Source organism: Crocodylus siamensis, chromosome 12 (assembly GCF_052110815.1).
Source record: "Crocodylus siamensis isolate JL-2025a chromosome 12, ASM5211081v1, whole genome shotgun sequence".
Taxonomy (NCBI): Eukaryota; Metazoa; Chordata; order Crocodylia; family Crocodylidae; genus Crocodylus; species Crocodylus siamensis.
This window is the reverse complement of record NC_143406.1, coordinates 5,576,156-5,596,664: the sequence shown is the minus strand read 5'-3', so window position 1 is coordinate 5,596,664 and position 20,509 is coordinate 5,576,156. Positions and strand designations below refer to the sequence as shown.

Sequence of the window (20,509 nt, the reverse complement as noted above, 5' to 3'; positions counted from 1 at the left end):
AGAAAATAGCACTGATATCCATACATTAAAATATAAAAGTACTTATTTTAAAACGAGGGATGTTTTTAAACGTACTGCATGCTTTCCCCTTTCCATCAGAATGATGCAGTTATTGCTCAGTTGAGGTGGAGTCTATTAAATACATTTCAATACTATTTATATAAATTGTTACTTAACAAAGTTAACAACCTTTTACTTGCACCAGAAATTTGAAACCTAAATCGTAACAGTACTTCTGTTTGTTGAGGCTTGTTTTTTCAGCAGACCTATACCAGTGCCGATTGTGCAAGTTGCTGCTTGTAGTAAAGGAATCCCATTTATCATGTACTCAGAGTAATTTTACTTATTGCCATTCTTCCCAAACTAGCTTTCAAATACAGTGAGTTTAAAAAAAAATGAATGAAGTGTGACTATCCTATCCAGTTCTTGTAAAGTCCACTTAGAGTGGGCATGTAGGTTTGCAGACAGTTTCCACACTGCTGCACTAATCAACTGAGCAGGGTGCAGGACCATGAGCAGACCTCAGGATTGGCTGTAAAAGGGAATCGAGAATCATAAGTTCTTTTATTAACCAAAAAACCTGAGGTTTTTTTGTTTAGTTTTTTTTTTTTTTTTTTTTTTTTTTTTTTTTTAGGAGAAATGATGACATTTTAATGATGCTTGGTGATTTCTATCTTCCAGTCAATTAGAGGCAAGATTAATTCTAGGCCTCTCCTCACCCTTACGCCATGAAGGATTGCTCAAACAGTGTGGTTATAACATGGATGGCTCAAATGTGAACGTGTTCTTCTTTCTAGCCTGCAAGAAAGTATAAAGATAAGGACTCTCTTTGTGCAGCATTTTGAGATCTCCTGACAAAAAAACTCTGTAAAAGAAGTAGGGTTTTATTTCTTAGAACTTTTCCCCTTTGGCTGAGGTGAAACTTGGAATAATAGTTTGAGATTTTTTTTTTTCTTTTAGGATTTAATTTTTAAAGTAATTACTTATCTCTGATAGCACATTTTTCAATTACAGAAAGGAGTGATTGGGGTCAAGAGAAAGAAAGGTATTTATTGTTTGTTCTCACCTATGAGTAGAGTTGTTCACAACCATGGAAAAGTGTCTGAAAGATGTTTTTCTTCTGAAAAATATGTGCACAGAGAGATTTTTATTGGGCTAAAATTGGGGACACACTACAAATGAAGGGCTTGATGATTTTTAAAGTAAGGTGAAATAACCAAGTAAAGTATTGACTCAGCTACTGATCAGCTTGGCAGCAGTGCAGACAGATCAGAATATTAACCTGAATAAACCCTACTTGCTTTTTTATTCCTTTTCCTTTTGAATGTCTGTGTGTGTAAGAACTTTATTAATAAATATAAATGTCAAAAGAGGTTTATTTAAATACACAAAAAACCATCTTTTGGCATTTATATTATTAATAAAGTTGTATATAAAAAAAATTTTACTGTACCTCAGTGACTCTTTCTTCTGAGCCCTTTGCCTATAAACATATACCAGCGGTTCCCAGCCTGCGGTACAGGTGCCACCAGTGGATTGCAGGCAACCTGTCAGTGCTACCCGTTAGCAGATTTATTATAATTACTTTGAGAGAAAAAATTGTTGGTGGCAAGGTTGACTTGAAAACTTGCTGGTGGTACTTAGGGCTGATCTGAAAATGTGCTGGCGGTTTTAAATGGGTGGCGTGCAACCTGGCGGAGTTTGGGGCTCGGTGGCAAGCTGTCAGCCCGAACAGGTCACAGTTTCTGTGGCTGTAGATATTTCTTCCTCGATTGTTTTCCCCGGCAGATCGGTGCGGTCTGCACCACGCTCAAGTCGCTGCCGTTTAGTGCAGCGAAAAGGGGAAATTAAAGCAGCATTAAACTCGACACTTCAAGCGAGTGCATGACGGCAGTCCCGTTTGCGAAACCCGCTCCGAAACAGCGTTGACGTGAAGCGCAGGCCGGCCCCACCGGGGGGTTATTGAGAGCAGCAGCGGGAGGCAGCGCGCCCCCGCCGGCCCACTGCAGTCCTCCTTCCAGCAGAGGCGCGTGCGGCAAACGCGTCTCCCGGCGGCTGCGGGCGGGCGGCGGGCGGGGAGGGCGCGGGGAGCTCCCTCGCCCTCGCTCTCGCTCTTCCTGTGGGCGAGCCCGAGCCCGAGCCCGAGCCCGAGCCAGGCGGGTCGGAAGTATGCGGCGGGCGCCGCGTCCAGCCGCTGCCGGCCCGGCCCGGCCCTAGGACCTGACCGCTGTCGCGCTTGTGTCTTTGCCCCGCGCAGCCCATCGAGCCGGGCCAGGAGCTGCTCGTCTGGTACAATGGGGAAGACAACGCCGAGATCGCCGCCGCGCTAGAGGAGGAGCGAGCCCAGCACCGCAGCAAGAGGCACTCGCCCAAAGCCAGGAAGGGTAAGAGCCGGCCGGGAGGGCGGGGGGGGTGGGACTCAAACTTGCAAAGTTTGGCAGCCGCGGGGCGGGTGACCTTCCGTGGGCTGCCGGCCTGCTCCGCCCTGCCACAGGGCCCGCCGCCGCCGCCGCCGCCGCGCCGCATTGTTTGCTTGCAGCCCTGCGAGGGAGAGGAAAGGGGGCGCGGGATCCGTGCGGGGGAGGGAAGTTGTTTGCGAGTTTAAGGGGCGCGCCCCCCCTTGCACAGGCGCGGGGAGACTCGCGAGCTGGAGCAAACCGAGCATTCAGCTTCGTGGGTTGTTGCTTGGGGGGCGGGGGTTCAATCTGTAGCTCGTGAGACTTGGGGCCTGGAGGGTGCTTTTGAAATCGCCCCTGGCTTTTTGCAGCGTTCAGGTTCTTTGGGGAGATGTGAGATCTTTTATTAAACCAGCTCGATCCTTGGGCCGGGGGGGAGTTCCTTTGCACGTTTAAGAGCACTAATCCGCAAGTTTTCGGGCACAGCCCCCTTGGACAGGGCGGGGAGATCAAAACAAGCATTCAGCTTCAGGGCGTTGGTGGGTTGGTTTGGTTTTTAAATCTATAACTTAAAACTTGGGAGAAAGGAGGGTGCTTTTGAAACCACATGGCTTCTTGCAGTGCTCATGTTCTTTGGGGAGAGGTGATTACTTTTTATTAAGTCAACTCAATCCTTGGGGGTGGGAAAAGTTCTTTGCAAGTTTGCAGGCACAACCCCCTTCGCTAGGCATTGGGAGGCACTGAGCTGGCGATCAGAACAAGCGTTCAGCTTCAGGGTGTTCATGGCATTAAAAAAAAAAAAAAATCTGTAACTTTTGAAACTTGGGGGAAGGAGGGTGCTCTTGAAACCACATGGAGCCCGTGGCTTCTTGCAGTGTTCAGCAGACAAGGTTCTTTGGGTCGATCTTTTATTAGCCCAACTCGATAGCTGGAAAAACGTGTTCTTCGCAAGCTTTCAGGGACTGTTCAGCTGCTTTTCTGTTTTGTTTTGTTTTGTTTTTTTCATTTTGAGTTAGTTGTCATCTGGCTGGAAGGTGGGGTTAGAGGTAAATATCTGCTGGTTGCAAATTTTAATCTCCAGCCAGCTCTTTTCGAAGGGATTAAAGGAAGAATAGTGCAGGCCTCGCACAGCAGATGCAAAGAGCAGCATGGCCTTTTCAGGATTGGGGGGGGTAACAATGCACTTCCCTGCCTACAGTGAGTTCTCTCCAAGTTGGGCCCATGACACTGAAATGTTACAATGTTGTTTGGTAACACTTGGGTTTCCTTTTGAGTGTTAACATTTTTCCTGCCTTGCTGTTTGGAGCACAAGTCTGGGGGTTGTGTTTTCATATTTAAAAACAAACAAACCACAACACCATTTTGTGTGAGTGGAGTGGTTATTAAAATTATTTTGGGGTTGCAAGTTACTGTGCAAGAGAGGTATCTATTGAGAAATAGTTTTGTTTTAGAAATGTAACTGTCATTTGAGCTGTCATGTACGGTGAGTGAAAAATATGGAAGTTTTGGTTGATATATATTTTTTTTATAGTAGCAGTTTTAAACATCATCAGGTTTTGCAGCCTTAATTCGAGTTGCCGCTTTTGGAAGGGAAGGAGAGGAGGTGAGCAATTCTGAGGCAGCACAGAAAAGCTCTGTTTTCAAAATACTTCTGCAGCAGCCACACTGAGAGGCATAGCTTTATGTCACAGATGTTGTAGTTATTCCGGCTGAAATCACTTTTAAAAAGCTATCCTGAACGTCACCATAAGAAATATGTAAAAAGTAAATGTGTAGATAATATGAAAGTGTCTGTTTAACTCAAGGAAATGTACAGTATGTCCTGATCTTATTTCAAATGAATAAAATAGAAAAAGAGATTTTTTTTTACATGGAGTAACACATGTAATATTAATTTTAAATTTAACAAGTTTAGGGCCTTACTTGATTAAAGCAGGATCAAACTTCAGGAAAACATACCTTGCTCTTAATTCAGATTCATTTCAGATTAGGGGAAGAAAACAATGCTGAAAGGCAGTTTATTATCAATCTGAGCCTTAAATGTTTAGGGTTGTGATAGGTTGTAAAAGTCTGGAATTCAAGCCCTTCCTTTTATGAAAGTACCAATTCAGCACATATTTGAGAAGAGCAGTTTGTGTCTGTTAAGGGCTGACTTTTGCTTTTTATGAAATGTATGTTAAGTTAAATCAAGTTTTGGAGTATGTTGTTTACCTAAGAGGCTGTAACAAAATCAGGTTCAAAGAATTTCATTTATGCATCAGAAAATCCAAGACTGAGACGCTTCCAAGGGCGATACTTCACTATATTGAAATGCTTTAGTATAATTATATACCAGTCTGTAACTTATTTCGCAGTTCTTAAAATTGTTGTTGTTTGGTAATGCTAACTGATGAGGATTTTTAATTGCTTGAATTTACAGAAATGTTAAGCTAGAAATAATTATACAGTGAACCTCATCCATATTGGAAACTTAACAAACAAACAAAAAACTCCAATACATCCTAGGCCCTCAATACTTTAAAATCATGAACAACATAGTGTTTATGTGTATATGTCTATTTATACATATGCGTATATGTAAATAAATAAATATAAAATCGTGGCGTTGTGTGGTCTTGGGTCACTGAAAAGAAGTAGGCCAAAATTATAGAAAAGCATGGCCTCGAGGCATGATTAAAGCTTCATCCTCCATATTTTAAAGGCTATAGCATATCTTGATGGATGGTAAAGACTCCATGGCTTTCTAACCTTTGTGTATACTCAGAAGCTCTATTTTTTTTGTTTGTTTGTTTCATGGATTTCTTTGGGAAAAATATAGAGGATGAAAAAAGGTACATAGTGTTAAATTTCATATGTGTAATATGCAACAGTTATTTGGAAATCAAGCTAATTTACCTGAATGTAACATGATATTTTTGCTTTCATTGGTAGTAACCATTATAGTTAATATTGTGGAACAGTTTTCATTATTACCTCATCTTACATAGACATTTAGCTTTTTGGAAACTATCTCTTGGATCTGAAAGTCTCCACACTTGATCTTAGTCCAACTATAAAGTTTTTATGGAAAATACAAGGAAATTTTGATCATATGTATGAATTCAAAGAGGGTAGAACATAATTTCCTTTTGGAAAAAAATCAATGCCACTTCTTTTGTAGTTTTTTCATTTCAATTTTTTTTTAAAAGATCTATGGTTTAATTGTCTGCAGATGAAAAACTTGTTAGCCAAACTGTCAGGTAAGCTTACTGGTTTACCCCCAACTTCACAGAGTTTCTAGGGGTTAGCTCCTTGGGAGAGTTGTGAAATTGAATTACCATTGGTCACCTGACCAGATTAGTAAATTCTCCTGCAAACATTTTTTTCTGACCTTCAGATTTTACTCCCCTTGTAGATCTTAAGAAATAACTCATTAGGAAACATCAAAGTATACAGTTTAAACAGTTATGAAGGACTACTTAAGGCAACAGTGTGTCATGTTAAAATGCTGCCATGAGCAGTCCTAATTTTTACTAGTATCTAATTATTCACTTCTCCAAAATGTGTAGTTATTAAACGGCTTTTTATTTCTATATTTAATTAGACATTTCTATTTGGGTTTTTAAAAGTTTAATGCATTTTCTCTACAAGAATTTTCTCTAACCTCATGCATGGACATTTAATAACTTGCAATAAAATAATTATTTCATCTTTTTTGTTTTTAAAACAACTATTTACTTCAGAAAAGTTGGTTGTAAAACTTAGCTAGCAGAATTAATAGCCCCTCTATGTTATCCATGAAGGTCTGTTGTAGGTGAACCCTAGCACACACCTTTAATCAGTGTCTATTCAAACTTAAGTCTATTGACTTAAAAAAAATGGTTTCCTTTAATCTAAAACTTTAATATGACATAGCACTTGCTTGCTTTGAAAAATTCAGATGACAGATAAGGATTAGTTAGCCAGCTGAAATGGAGACAATGCAAAAAGTAAGTTTTGAAGTATGTTCTGCATTGATTCTTACTGGCCTCTTGGTCTGCCCTTTGTTCCAGTATTTGGGATGGCTCCTGGTATTCTCCACTTAGTTTCATAGTTAGTAGGGTTAGAAGGGACCTGAGCAGATCGTTGAGTCCGACCCCCTGCCATGGCAGGGTCAAACGACCCCAGCAAGGTGATTGTCAAGCCTTGTCTTAAAGACCCCCAGGGTAGACTTGATTCTAGTCTTTCCCATTGGCCTTTGAAAACAAAAGGTCCAGTTTTATTCTTGTTAAAACTGTACATCCTCTTTTCTTGCAGTCTCTTTACCAGTTACATCTACTCATGAAGCCTAGTTTTTATATCTTTGTCCTTAGAACTGTTCTAGAAAATTTTGAATCTTTTACCTATGCAGACTGATAGCACTTGTCTCACCCATACCTCTTTAGGATGAAATACATAATTTACCATTGTTTCTAACATTTAATGTTAGCTTAGCAGTCACTGGGAACAGTTTCCCCAGATCAGTTAGTTCTTTATTTGCACCTAACTGCCATCCTGCACGTACAAAAGCTTTACTAATGTGGTATGTATATTTTAGTCTGGGAAAGAAAATTAATGGCTTAAGTGAAAAAGCTCTCTGAGCTTTCCTAGGTGACATTGAAGATACTGCTCAGCCTAATGAAACGAATGTGTGGCTCCTTTATGACATACAACACACAGGACTACACAAGAACCATGTACTTAAGAGACAGTAAGTAAAGCTGGGACAGTTTGTGTGAGCGGACCATTTCACTGAGCCAACCTCGGGCAGAAACATCCTCCAAAAGACATTGGATGGCACTATCAAAATGTTATGCGTTTCTGTCCTGTGAACCAAGGCTCACAGAAAACTGTCTCAAGCCAAACAGTAGCATTATGTTCTTTTTGCTTTTGATTCATTTTTTTTTTTTAAAGGAGACCGAAAGCTGTCTGTTTAATAGTTCAGATTAGATTTTAACATCTCCATCAGTTGAGTACATGGTCGGAGATCAAAAGCTGTCTGTTTAATAGTTCAGATTAGATTTTAACAATCTCTATCAGTTGAGTAAATGGTCATTGCTTTGAAACCATGCAGTTGGCATTTGGGGCTGAAAGGGGATTCATGGGAGTTGTCACTTGACTTCTGCTTAGGTCAGATGGGCCACCTGGGCCTTTCAGTCCCAAATAACCCAAAACAAGTCCCTCTCAGTACTCGCCCTAAATAGCGCACTTAGACCTATGTCTGTTCAGTACGGTGTACTTCAGGGGCTTTAAAAACAGGGTCCCAGAAGGGTATCTCCCCATTCGAAGCTGCTGGGCCCCTGAGAGTTAACTTTTAACCAGGGCATTATTCTTTTCTCAGAGTAGAAGGCTCCTCTCTTTTATATTATGCTTTGCTCAGTGTATGTAGGCTTAATACACCTGACCACTCAGTGTCTAAGGTACATTATTAATTTGCTTCCTGTAAGGCCCTGGGTTAAATTAGAAACAGGCAGGTATTGCGGAGGGGAGAGATTTCCAGGGAAAATAGGAGAAGGAAGGAAGAACTCAGTGTAGTTGAAACAGAGAAGGAAAAAGAAATGCACTGAAGAATAACACAGGAAAAGCTTCATTTGGGAAAGAGGAATTCTAGTGTATACCAAAGAGTAAGTTGCTGTGACAGAAATGAGAGGTGTAGTCATGTAATACAGGCACACTAAATAAAAAGAAGATTGACAATATACTGCTAATGAATGCTGTACGTAACTTTTTTATTTGTTATAATTTGTACGGCTTGTAGCTTTGGAGGGGGCATACATACTACACACGCATTGCTAGACTTCTAATCAACAGGTACTGGGTGAATTTGTCATGCTGTCAAGCCTGGGTTGGATGCTCCAACATTTATAAATTGCTAGCTGGGGGGGGAGAGGGGGTTATACCAAGGATTTAAGCTTTACTTATTTTACAAACATGTTTTATAGCATATGTTAATTTTATTATGAAAGCTCTTTTGAAATGGGACATTTATATTAGAACTTGGGAGGTGTATACCCAAATCATCTGTTGCAGGTTACAAAGTGGGCACATAAGGTTTGTTAAGGAACAGTTAAAATAATCTGCAATATGTTAAACCAGGAATTATTTGGCAGATGAAAACTGATCCAAAAATAACTGATTTGGTAGCTCAGAGTGGAAAGATCAGGCCAGTTTAATTTAATTAAATTACAGATTCTAATTTTGTTATGCTTTAATACTTCCCTATGCTCCCACAATATAAAACTTCTTATAGTTCGTCCCTTCTGTGCCTGTTTATATCCTGGTGGTGTTTTTCCCACTGTGCTCTTCAGCTGTATTTGTCTCTGCCGTGTTTCACTTAGCACTTATCCAGGCAACCAGCAGCCCCTGTGGCATAAGCTCTACTATTGTCTGGCATGAAAACTATATGTGCGTCTGCTTCTCCACTCTCTGCAGAGTCAGGCTGACAGACGAGAGCAAAGTATGTGATTTTGTTTTGACAGAGGTAGAGTGCTTCCCTTGCACTGCAGGCTGCAAAAAGAAACTTGAGTAGGAGTCTGTGATGATGCTTCATGTCCTGTCTATATTAGCTGGGTCACCTGACATGGTTGAGTTTGTAAAGACGGTACCGGAATTGAAGTATAGACAGGATATAATTATACCTCAAATCACGTTAAACTGCACACTAGCTATCCTCATAGTGCTGTCTGTAGTATGCAGCTTTTATAGCACTGTCCCAGCATCACTAATAATCTGTGCTGCCTAACTTGTGTCATACAATAATTAACTCTTGTCGCTATCTGTCTAACATGGTTCTCAACAGATTTTAGAGAGGACCCGAAATGTAGTTTCCCTCAAAAATGTTGTCTATTTTGAGGCCACTTTTGAAGCAACTTGGACTAATTATAGCTTGATAGTTGTAGTATCTTTATATAAGGCTGTCTTTGACAGTGAGCCTTGTGCTACTGCTTTAGAGAACGAAAAGTAACTGTTTAAAAGTTGCACTGTATATCCCGTGTGTACGTGGGTTTTTCACATAGAAACAGGAGAAAAATGGGAACATACTGTTGCAAAGCTCAAAAACTGACAGAGAAAGTAGGTTTTTTAGTTTTGTTTTAAAGCTCGCTGTATTTCAGTTTGATATTTATCTTATTTTAAGTTTTGAAGTTGTATATGAGACTTTATGTAAATAACCATTTTGAATAGCAGCTATTGAAAATAACATTGTGTTTCTTTATTAGACAACCACATTTTTTCTCCATGAGTTAACTTCCCTTTCAGGATTAATAATCACGAGCTTTGGGGTAGAATGGAATATCAACATAGTTGATCAGATTTTTCTCGTGAAGGAACTTTTATAACTCCAGCTGTGTTTGACATGTCACAGAAGAAAAATTTAAAATTACAAAAGGATGGTGTTAGTTGTTTGTTTGGATATCCTGTGATTTCTTTTTTTCCTTGATGATGTGGAAACTTTCATTTCACGAGACTTTAGTGTTGTTTTGCTCCAGCAGCACGTTTATTAAATATTCAAACGTATCACCTTAACCTGCGTATACAGTGCAAGCCTTAATTAACATTTTGAAGCAAATCAGTGATAGAAATCATGACCAAATGGTATCAATCATTGTTGTCCACTAGTATTTTTTTTTATTTGAAAAATGTTTTTTCTGTAGAATTAACTTTAACAACACCACCTCAGAAGAAAGAATTTTTTAAAGAGATTTTAGTCCCAGATGTAAAAGAGAAAATAAGTTTTTGGGTGAAATCCTGATGGAGAAAAAATGAAATTATTTTTTAAAAAGGGCTTTGAAAACTGGTTAAGTTTATAAGGGTTCACATGCTTGATACTGCTTTTATTGCAATAGATCCTATTATGTGAAATAACTCAGCTGGATGGTATTACCAGTCACTTTCCACTAGTTCATTCTAACAGTTGAAAAAATCTTAGATAACATCTAATAACGTGGCTCAAACTTTTAGCCAGAGTACCATTGGCAAAATTTAGACACAATACCTAACAGAGTCCTACTTTTCTTCTTTCTTAGTGCTCAGATAATTTGAAGAGGTGGGGGGTCGGCACGTCTATTAGAAGGCTGCCTTTGGCTTTGTCCAGGGATTGTATATTTGATAATAAGCTCTGTCTTGTAGATGTCCGATAAATTGGAAGTCCCATTGGCTGTAGGAGTGAGCTTTGCTCTCATTCCTGCATCACTTTTGCAGATAAGGAAGTTCTGCTATTTTACATCTCCACTTGGATTTTCTTTCCCTGGAAATGCCTCCAGTTCTTTCTGATGCTGCTGCCCTGAGCTTCCCTAAGCATTGGAGTGAAGTTGGCATGATTCATTTCTGCTTCCCTGCCACCTGCAGGGTTCAGAACAGCAGATGACAGGGTTTAACTTTTAGGAACAAAAGATACCTGCATCTTAAAAAATAAAATAAAAACATTTTTTTTATATGTAAATTCTCTAAAATTACGAAAGTGACTCTCTTCAGACATGGGAGTCCAGAATAAGCTCCAGAGTATGTGAGAATTCATAATTTTACTATATAATCCAGTTGTGCTCAACCTTTTTGCTCAGTGGGCTGAACAGGCAGTGCCCCATTGTTCTGCAGGCCAGATCTGGCTGATGGTCCCAATCCGATGCCTGGGGCAGGTGCAGTGGGGCTGAGGAAGGGCAGCCCCCAGCACTGATCCAGCTGCCCAGGCAAAGGGAGCTTGGTCTGGACAAGGAAGGGGTGTAGCCCAGTCCCAAACAGACCAGACCTGCCTGGGGGAAGGAGGCATGGCCCATCCCCAACCTAGCTCTGCGGAGGGAAGGGGGGCATGGCCTGGCCCAGATCTGGCCATGTGGGGCGGGGGGATGTGACCCATCTCCAACCTACTGCCTGGGGCTTGGGGATTTTAGCAGTGGGGGAGTGTGGTGGTATCAATTGCCACTGCTCCTCTGCCACCAAATTTACTGACCTATGCGGAGCCTTGTGGCCCAGATACCATGGCTCTGTAGGCTGCATTTCGCCCACGGGCTGGAAGTTAAACACCACGGTATAATCCATTTAGATGTTCTCCATTTTGAATTCATTGAGGTCTTTATCAGGTTTACATTATTGTTTGAAAATGTATTCTGTACATGCATAGAAGATGCCTGTGCATGACTTCTTTTATTGTGGAGAAGCTGTTGCACATCAGCTTTCACACGACTCTTGGCAGAGTGGGACCTTGATGTAGTGGCAAGGAGACCAAGACAACTGGGGATCTTGTTCTGCTGCAGCCTTCGCCCACCTTCACAGCCTTTGAGATTCTAACGTCTTCTGCCTGCTCCGCCGTTGAGGGCTTGTAGACCCATAGCTGGAGGCTGGGCAGGCTTATTAAATTAGTGGCAACCTGTACTCACCATATCACAGTACCAGCAAAGGATATATTTGACTTTTCAGGAGGGAAACCATTGCCATCTGCTGTCTTCACCACATCATGGTGGTGCTGTCATTGCTCGGTCCTCAACCACTTATTCATCAGAGTTTGCCCTACTTATTTCACAGCTAACCTTCCCTGAAGGTCATGCCTCTATCCACCACCTGTGGATGTGCTGGGTATCAGTACAGCTCTGCCCCTCAGTGTATTATGTCTTACATATGTTATTCTTTAATTGGAAGCTTCCTGGCTTCAGTATTATAATAAATGAATGTGAAGGAGGACATGATTGACTTTCTCACTCTCTTCCTTTTGTTCACTTACATCATGTCACTACTTATCCTTCTGTCATCCTTTTAAGCTCTCCTCTTCCCATGTGTCTAATAATTTTCAGTGCCCTTTTCAAGACCTTTCTGATTTGTGCTGTATCCCCTTGAAAGTACTTAAGCAAGAACAGTCGAGATGAGGCCATGAAACTTGGCATCACCTTTGTTGCTTTTGACCCTTATTGCACGGTGAGCACACATTTTCTTTGGATTGTTCATAAGGACACTTTGTGTTTTATTATTCTTATTTGTAAATTCAGCTTGTCTATACACACAGTTGAATTAGTCTAGTTTAAAGCGTGATGTTAAAGCGGCACTAAGGTTGGGTGCAGGTGCTCTTAGTTTTGCTTAGCCTGGTTTAGATAGGTTTATCTTAAGTCATTGAGGAATGGTTTTAAATTAAACGAAAAGACTTGTGCAAGTAGAATTTGTTATTGGTCTCAATAAACCTTTTCATATTGATTTGTTTGTGAACAGTTCGAATTCATCAGAACAAAAGTTAGATTCTCTTCCCCTAGTCAACAAGTGTTGTTGAAACTTCTGAAGTTTTATAATATTCTTTAATCTTAACTAATTTAAATAATTTTGTCAGTACACATTTTTCCACGTTATAGTTTACCCCATCTGCCTCATAGTTTACCTCATCAGATCAGTAATAATGAATAGCAACTGTCCTGGCATGGATTGGTGGGGCATCTTGTTATTAACCCTCGTTCAGAATATAGATTGACTTGTTTGTTCCCCATTTTTCAGCTTGTTAAGTTTCTCTATTTTGTTCATACTTGCAAGGAATTCTCAGAGGATTGATGGGTGTCACTTTTGTCTTCAGAAATCATGCCAGTTTATAGCCTTATGCGTTTTCAAGTGATTTGCCATTACTAAAACAGAACTTGCTATTCTTTAAAACAGCACTTTTGAGCAAAGAATTTAGGAATCTCTTGAGCATCATGTATTTTGTGGCTGAGTATTTAAGTTTTTCTTTTCATAAACATGTTCCCTTGGGATCAGTTTGATCACCATTACATTTTAGCTTTTTGGGATGGGATTTTCAAAAGCCATCCAAGTGCTCATCAGACCAGATAACCACTTCTGTTTAGGAGTAGATTTAATTATTAATAGTCTGTCTGCGTAAAGCTTCTCACAGCATTGATGGCATGTTAAAGAGTATATTTTTTTCATTATGAAGAGGTGGTAGTATTGCTGTGACCATTTAATATATTAACTGTAGGGATAGTTTAGCAGCTGTTGTATAAATATTTATAGTATTTGCTCCTGTGGCATCGCTGAAGATGGACTGTCATGAATACAAATGAACTGAGACTTGCAGAAGAATCTGCTGCATTCAAAAGCTTGTCTCAGTCCATCTTAAGTATGCAGTGGATCCATTAAAAGATAACACCCAGAAAAATGCTTGTTTTCACAGTAAAAATCAAGATATACATCAGATTTGCTAAACTGTTTCTGAGTTGTAGAAACTTGTTTTGAGAATTATGCATTTGAGATTTGGGGGCTTTTCCTCCTTTATCTGGGATGGTAGAAGGGGAGTAATGCTTACTGACTGCCACTGGGAATGAGGCACCTAGGTTCTTCAGGCCTTTTTTGTGTTGCTCAAGTTCAGCTTTTTATTGAAAATAACAAGAATTTTGAATAAGGGAAGTTGTTTTAAACCTGATAACAGTATGATAAATTCATTTTGCACTCTGCTACTGTTCCAAATTTAGAAAAATAGGTATTTTCCACAGCACTTATGTAGAGCTCAGAAAACATGTAGTGTAAAATATTGTTTTCACCTGTCAAGCTGGCTCACTTTAAGCTTCTCTTGGGTATTATACATAAGAGTTTCAACGTAGCAAAAGTAGTTGGTTGGTTTTTTTGGATACATAAGCTTAAAGACAAAATAAATACTTAAGAATGCAACATTTTAACACACAAGATTGGTTTTCCCTTTTAAAGCAGTTTGCAAGATTCAGTGTGTATCCAGAGGTAAAAGTCAAATTATATTGAGATTTACAAAGCTGCTAGGCATGCCCAAATTTAGCCAATTTTGGAGTAAGAATTGACTGTGCAACTGACTTTCCGCCTAGTAGTATTTCATTTTAAGATTCAGAAAAGCAGAAGTCCAATGTGTCAAGTCCTCTGGGCCCTTGTTGAGGACTGCAAAAAGAAGGTGGACTTTGTTTTCAAGCTTCATTAATGGCAACCACATTTTTAACTGTTGAATGTCAGCTTCATATTCTCTGCCATCCCCTGTAAGAAGTTTTTCTTGTTCATCTGCCCACAGATGAAATTTCCCCAAATATATTTCACTGCAAATCATAATTTTGTGCTCTTTTCAAACCATGTTCTAAAGCAGCGAAAGTAGCAAGTGTACAGAATTAAAGCAAGGACATCCTATACGTGATCAGGGTTATATTTTCTTCAAGATTTGATTGGTGACTAAGGTAATTGCCCAGTCAATTATCATTATAGATGTGTTGCTACTTGTAGGAATTCTAATATTTCTGTTGAAAAAATAAATGGTAGTAATTTTATTTGCCTTTTTAATGAAGTAAATAATCTTGTGCTAGCTGTTTTAGTTTCTCCTGGCTTGACGTAAATTTTAAATTTAGTAACTTCTGTTGTTGCTTCTGTAGACCAAGACACCAACTGTTGTGCAGTGCTGCTCCTGCTGCCAGACAAGAAAAGTGCTGACTGGGCAACTGAAGCACTGCAGCTATACATTGCCTTTGCATCTGTAATTCAGTAAAGCATTTGGTCTCAGAAAGGGTACAAATCTGTTTCTTTTGGAAACCATTCAGTGGGGCTGTTACAGCAATAAGTAATATGCTTCCTTTCATAGAAGAAGGTTGAGGAAATCCCCTGGAATTTAGCAGTATTCCTTTCTGGATGTCCAGGAGAATGAAAATGATTCCTTCAAACATGCACATAAAAATAATGGGTCTGTTCAATGTTTATTACAGACAAAAAAAAAAAAAAAAAGAGTAGTTGTATACCAGAAAGGTAACCTGGAGCCATCATTTGCATCATGACCTTTAATTGTCACTTGAGTTGGAAGGCGGTAATTTTCCAAATATAAGAGATGCAGTTGAGGAGGTAAAGTTTTAGTGCCTGCAAATGCAGAGCCTTAATGCTGACTGCCTAGCGGCCATTAAAGGTACACTGCTTAGTGTTAGCTGGGAAGTTTACAGCTCATATAATATACTTAGATGGTCCACTGGAGCCTAAGGATAACAAAGTAACAAAAAGGTCATAGTAGTTTCCTGTGTAGAAAAGTATATATATATTTTTGGTAATAGGCAGTGATAGATCAGTGCTGTCTTCTCAAGTGCTAGAAATCATGTACAAGATTGAAAACCTTACACTGACACACTTGGGTTTTTTTATTACTTTGAAACTGTAGATGGCTCTGAGGGCTGGAATTAGACAACTGCTAAACCTCTACTTCTGTATCTTCTTGCTCAGCTCCTTTAGAAAATGTAAGGACTTTTCTTTGCATTGAGATGTTATAAAATAAGACTATACTTTATTTGACAGCCATTTTCATACAGCCAGCAGGCCTATTTGCAGTGAAAATATTTGGATGGTTGTCCATTTTAAAATGTGTTATCAGTTTCTTATGGCACAGATGTGGAGAGAGCAAGAATACTGAGAGAGAAGTGGGGCAGCATACGGCATTGTAAAGTGAGTTTTGCATCGCAACCCAAAACTGATACCAGAGTCTTCTGCAATTTGTACACTGCGTAGATACCAGAAGCACTATAGGCAATGAGAAGCAATGCAAGGTTGAAGTTGTTATGTATTCCATCTAGATGTAATGTTTTGAACTTTCAAGTGGAAAATTAACCAGTTACATGTTGGGCTGGAAATTGTTGCTCGAGTTAACAAAAATAATTCTCGGCGTATGCTTCACATTTCTGTGAAATACAGACTCTGATCTTTGCAGGCTGTCAGCATTTCTAGACAAGTCTTGTGCTTTCAGCTGTTCTTACAAATAAAGGGGAAGATGATTTAAGGGTGCAAAACTGGCAGTGTCTAATGATGAGGGCAGCATAATGCACACTTCACCCTATAGTTCCTAGGAGTCTCTTCCCTTTTTGGAGAGCTGTTTTGGTGAATTATGTTTTCTGGGTCAAGCAGAAGCTATGTTAAGTTTAACAGTAGCAAACCTTTTAGGAATTTTTCTGGGCTTCACATTTCTGGAAAGCCTTGGTCATCTTTTCCCAGACAGCTGTCCAATTACAACACCCAGTGCTGCAGCTAGAAACAATGGTAGCCCTGTTTCCTGGGTACGACAGCTATCACATAGCTTTGTTCTACAAGTGAACCCATAGCCTTTTGTTTAGACATAGCTATTTGGATAAACCCCTTTGCATTTTCAGACTTCCATGTGGTCATATCTTTACAGTGAACTTTTTTCATCGCTTATTATCGCAAAGGGGACCTCTTTTAGAGTGGCAGCAGCAGTACTTAAGTCGCATTGATGACAAATATTGGCTCTAGTGTCTGCACTATGGATTGAACGCTCTTAAAATGCGATATATTAGTGCAGGCAGTATTGGAATGTAAGGTCTCTTGGTTACAATAGAAAATGCTAGTAAAGTTGTCATTTATTTCTATTTAGGGATTACTTCAATGATGAAAATCACAAGTGGTCCTAACACTTATTTGAAGTATAAAACCAACTTTTTTTTCCCTTAGAGATGACGTTTCTAATAATTCCTCTTGGAAAAGGTATTTGCATAGCCTACTGCAAAGCACTAATAATCTTGAATAAAAGGCAATTTTACGTACAATACATATAAGGTTTGTGAGGCTAGTTCATGTCTTGCCAATAAAGAAATCTGAAATTCATAGTTTTATACTATGCCTGTTTATAAGAGAAAAAATACCTCCTTCATGATGAGTGCAGAAGTAACATATTTTGAATGCAAGCAAGCATTTATATTTATGACACTTCGATTTTAATTTCTGGAACGGCTTTCTTCTATGGGGGTTTCTTGGTTATGTTACATTATTTAATGTATTTTAACCGTATTGCATGTGAACACAGAAAGATGCCATACAGCTGTCACTTCTGAAAAACTCATTGAAGTATTTGTATTTTAATTTGAATGGTGAGCTAAGTGATGTCTAAAGAAACATAACCAAGGAGAAAAACGCATTTCATATTACCTGAAATAGTCAGGATGTGTGAGTGTAGGTGTCGTTAGCTGTCAAGACGCTTGTAATGAACCGTGGGAAGCTATATTATTAGGAAGAGTGGGAGGCACTGTGCTTGTATGATTCAGACATAGATTATACACCTGTATTTAATGCTAGAGAAAATTTTACAACTGGTGTGAAATATTGATGCTGTTTATTTGCCTATTTGAAATAACATATGCTGGATCCAGGAAAAAAGGTTGGGTTTTTCTTTTAATTTCCAAAAGACAGGAATGTGACATTTAATTATTTTACACTTGATTGCTCTAGTTGTCATGTGCACGTGGCAACTTTAGAAAACACTCATAAACATACCTGACCTATTTTGTGTGTTGGAAGGGGTTGTAATTTCCCTTGTTGTGGAAGGAAAGCTGATCTATCTAGTGATATGCTGGAAAAAGAAATGACATTTGATGACAGGGAGATTGCAGAAGGCACTACCTAGCTGGTATTCTGAGGTTATTTTACAATTCGTAAGGAAAAAAAGTGTTGAAAGTGGCTTAATTTTTCAAAAGTGGGATACTTTTTCCCCCAAAAGACCCTGAGTGACTTAGGGGCACACAGCTTGTTGAGCTCAATGAGATGCTTCTTAAAATGCAAACTGTAGGCCCCTAAATCTTTGTTTGTTTGTCGACGACCTTTGCTAGAACTCGCAGATTTCTTGTACTTTTGGCAAAGATTTTGTTTCCGGAAAGGATGCAAATTTTCAAATCAGAATGCTTTATCTAAGGGATATAAAAGCAGTATTAATTACAGTATAATCTTTTCCGTTTTTGATGCCCATGCACAATTTTTTTCCTTTGTTCAGTTCCCTGTTTGCATGCTTTTTCAATATAGCATTCATGTGGTTTTAGTTGGTTTTAATGTCTTTGGCTTGTCTCAAAAGAGGCACTTGTGGTTTGTTTTTTTCTCTCGCTGCTACAAGATATAATAGTATTTCTTGGGCTGCTCCTTTTTCTGTCCTAATTAAGGCATGGGCACTTGCACTCATTAGTCTGCCAGAGCCATGAAATAGTGAGGAAATAAACCCCAGAAGTGTTTATCTACCCATTTTCAGTCATTGTAAGAGAGTATTGTAGACTATAAATCATCCTGGATAAATAAGTCCCTCTTATATATACAGTAATTAAATGCATTCTATTTTTGTGGATAAGTCAGTGCAACAAAATCATATGTTTAAGAAATTAAAGCACCGCAGTTGTATGTGCTTTATCTTTAATATAGAAGACGTGTGTGATTTCTGTTCCTTTTCAAATCATGAATAGTCATGGTATACAAATAAATAATATAGCAAGAACACGAGAGACCCTGGAGCATTCTGGTGTCACTTCGTTTTGATCATTATAACACCGCATAGGGAGACATCTTTCCAGTTCTTATGGCTGTTCATCAGAAAGCAAGTACCATATTTACTCAAATCTAAGAGTACCTTGAATTTAAGAGAACCCCCCCCAACTAATTGGATTCTGTACATGGAAAAATGTATTGTAATTTTCCATATATAGAACCTAATTATTGAAAGGTTGCCTTTAATTCATCCCCCCCACTGCTGCAAGGGGGACAGGCAGTGGGGAGGCAGTTGGTGTGGAGAGGTCAAGCACTTTGCCCCCTGCTTGTGCCTGCCCACCCAGCTGCCACTCCTGCCCCCAGCCTTTGCTCCCCACTCCCCTCCCCTTACCCTTTCTCTGTGCCAGCAGGTCCTGTCCTTGTTCTAGCCTTAGACACTGAGCACGGCCTCAGCTCACCCCCCGTAGCAGCTGTGCAGGTTGCACACTGCTGTGGGACCAGGCTGGGCTGTGCTTTGTGCCCCAGGCTGCAGAGTTCATGGCGTCTGCTGGCAAGAAGCAAGAGTAAGGTGGGGGGGGAGCAGATGGGAAGGCAGAGGCTGCGAGGTGGTGGGGTGAGATGGGAGGAGAGGGTGCAGAGGGGGTGAGGAGGGCAGGCCGCAGCTACAGCTGGACCCAGGTAGGGGTTGGAGCCTGAGCTACAGCTGCCACCTGCCCATTTCCCCCCCCCCCCCGCCCCCATGCAGTTGTAAGACGTTGGGCTTTTTTAGGGGGGAGCTTGTCATAGAACTGAGCAAATATGGCATGTTCAGAGGATGCAGAGCACTTTTTACACTTTTCAGAGACTGTGTAGACATCCAGGTAATAGTAGTGATGATACTTGTGCATATTGCAAATCATAGTGTAATCTTTCTATTGGGTAATGACCTGCTGTGTCACAAAACCATTTGTCCCAAATGTATAGGAAGGCAGGGTGAGGTGTAATAGTAATATGCTACTTTCTAATAGTGTCATTCAGGTGCCCAGGGTAAATGTTTTGATGAGACCATAAAGCAATTCCTTTTAAATAGCCACAAGTAATTTTGTCATATTTTTCCAAGGTGTTGCAGCTCATTTGCTATGCAGATAATCTCACTGTTTGAGGTTATGCTTGTTTTTGAAAGACATGCACTTACTGCTCGGTATGAAACACCTTTTGATATACTATAGATTAGGCAGTATCTTTTGTTACCTACACTACTAATTTTAAAATGTACAGGATACATGCAAGTAAATGTATTTGCTACCCTTGAGATTTTTGTTGCCTGTCTTCCCAATTTTGTTTGCCCTTGCCAATTATCTTATTTGTACTTCGAAAGTGAATGACGTCTTTTCAGGGAACATTTCTTACTTGCCTGTGAAGTTCACAGCAAACTTCTAGAAGCTTGAATTAAAATTAGTCTTATAATAGACCAACTGCACTCGTGGTTAAAAATAAAGACTCTTTGGAGCTATATCATTTCCTTTTTCTTTGCCAATGCTCTATATTTAGTAGGTAAAACTATATTTGCCTAGCATTTTAAAACTCTTTAGCAGTTGTAACATATGAGGAACATCCCAAACAGTACTACCACATGGACTATATGACAAAATATGACTTGTTAAATAAGTTAGACCAAAGTTGATGGGTACAAGAGAGTAAGCGGATATTTTGGCATGGCCTTTCCAGAAGGGAGAAAAAAATTAAACCATAAATTTTCATTGTTACAAAATTGCCAGAGTTTATGTATTATCATTCAGGTGGCTGCTTTCTGTGTGTGTGATAAAAATGCATGCATATGGAGCTAATTTTCATTGTTGTTAAGCTTCCTTTGTGGGATGGAGAAGTAGTCTTAAATCTCCAGAGTAGCAGTAGGAAGGAATCGGGTGAGTTAC

At 39.7% G+C, this 20,509-nt stretch overlaps 1 protein-coding gene across 6 annotated transcripts in view; it reads left to right on the top strand.

Moving 5' to 3' along the window:
• Window positions 1-20,509, top strand: part of PRDM2 (PR/SET domain 2) — a 121,979-nt gene that overhangs the window by 43,775 nt on the left and 57,695 nt on the right. For 5 of the 6 annotated variants that reach the window (XR_016438718.1, XR_016438719.1, XM_090024108.1 and 2 more), the window contains one exon: window positions 2,258-2,384. The exons of the other annotated variant lie outside the window; for it this stretch is intronic. Coding sequence is in view for 3 of the 5 variants with exons in the window: in XM_090024108.1 (XP_089880234.1) it covers window positions 2,258-2,384 (127 nt within the window). In the remaining 2 variants the exon portion in view is untranslated. The remainder of the gene's footprint in view (window positions 1-2,257; window positions 2,385-20,509) is intronic. 6 annotated transcript variants of the gene reach the window in all.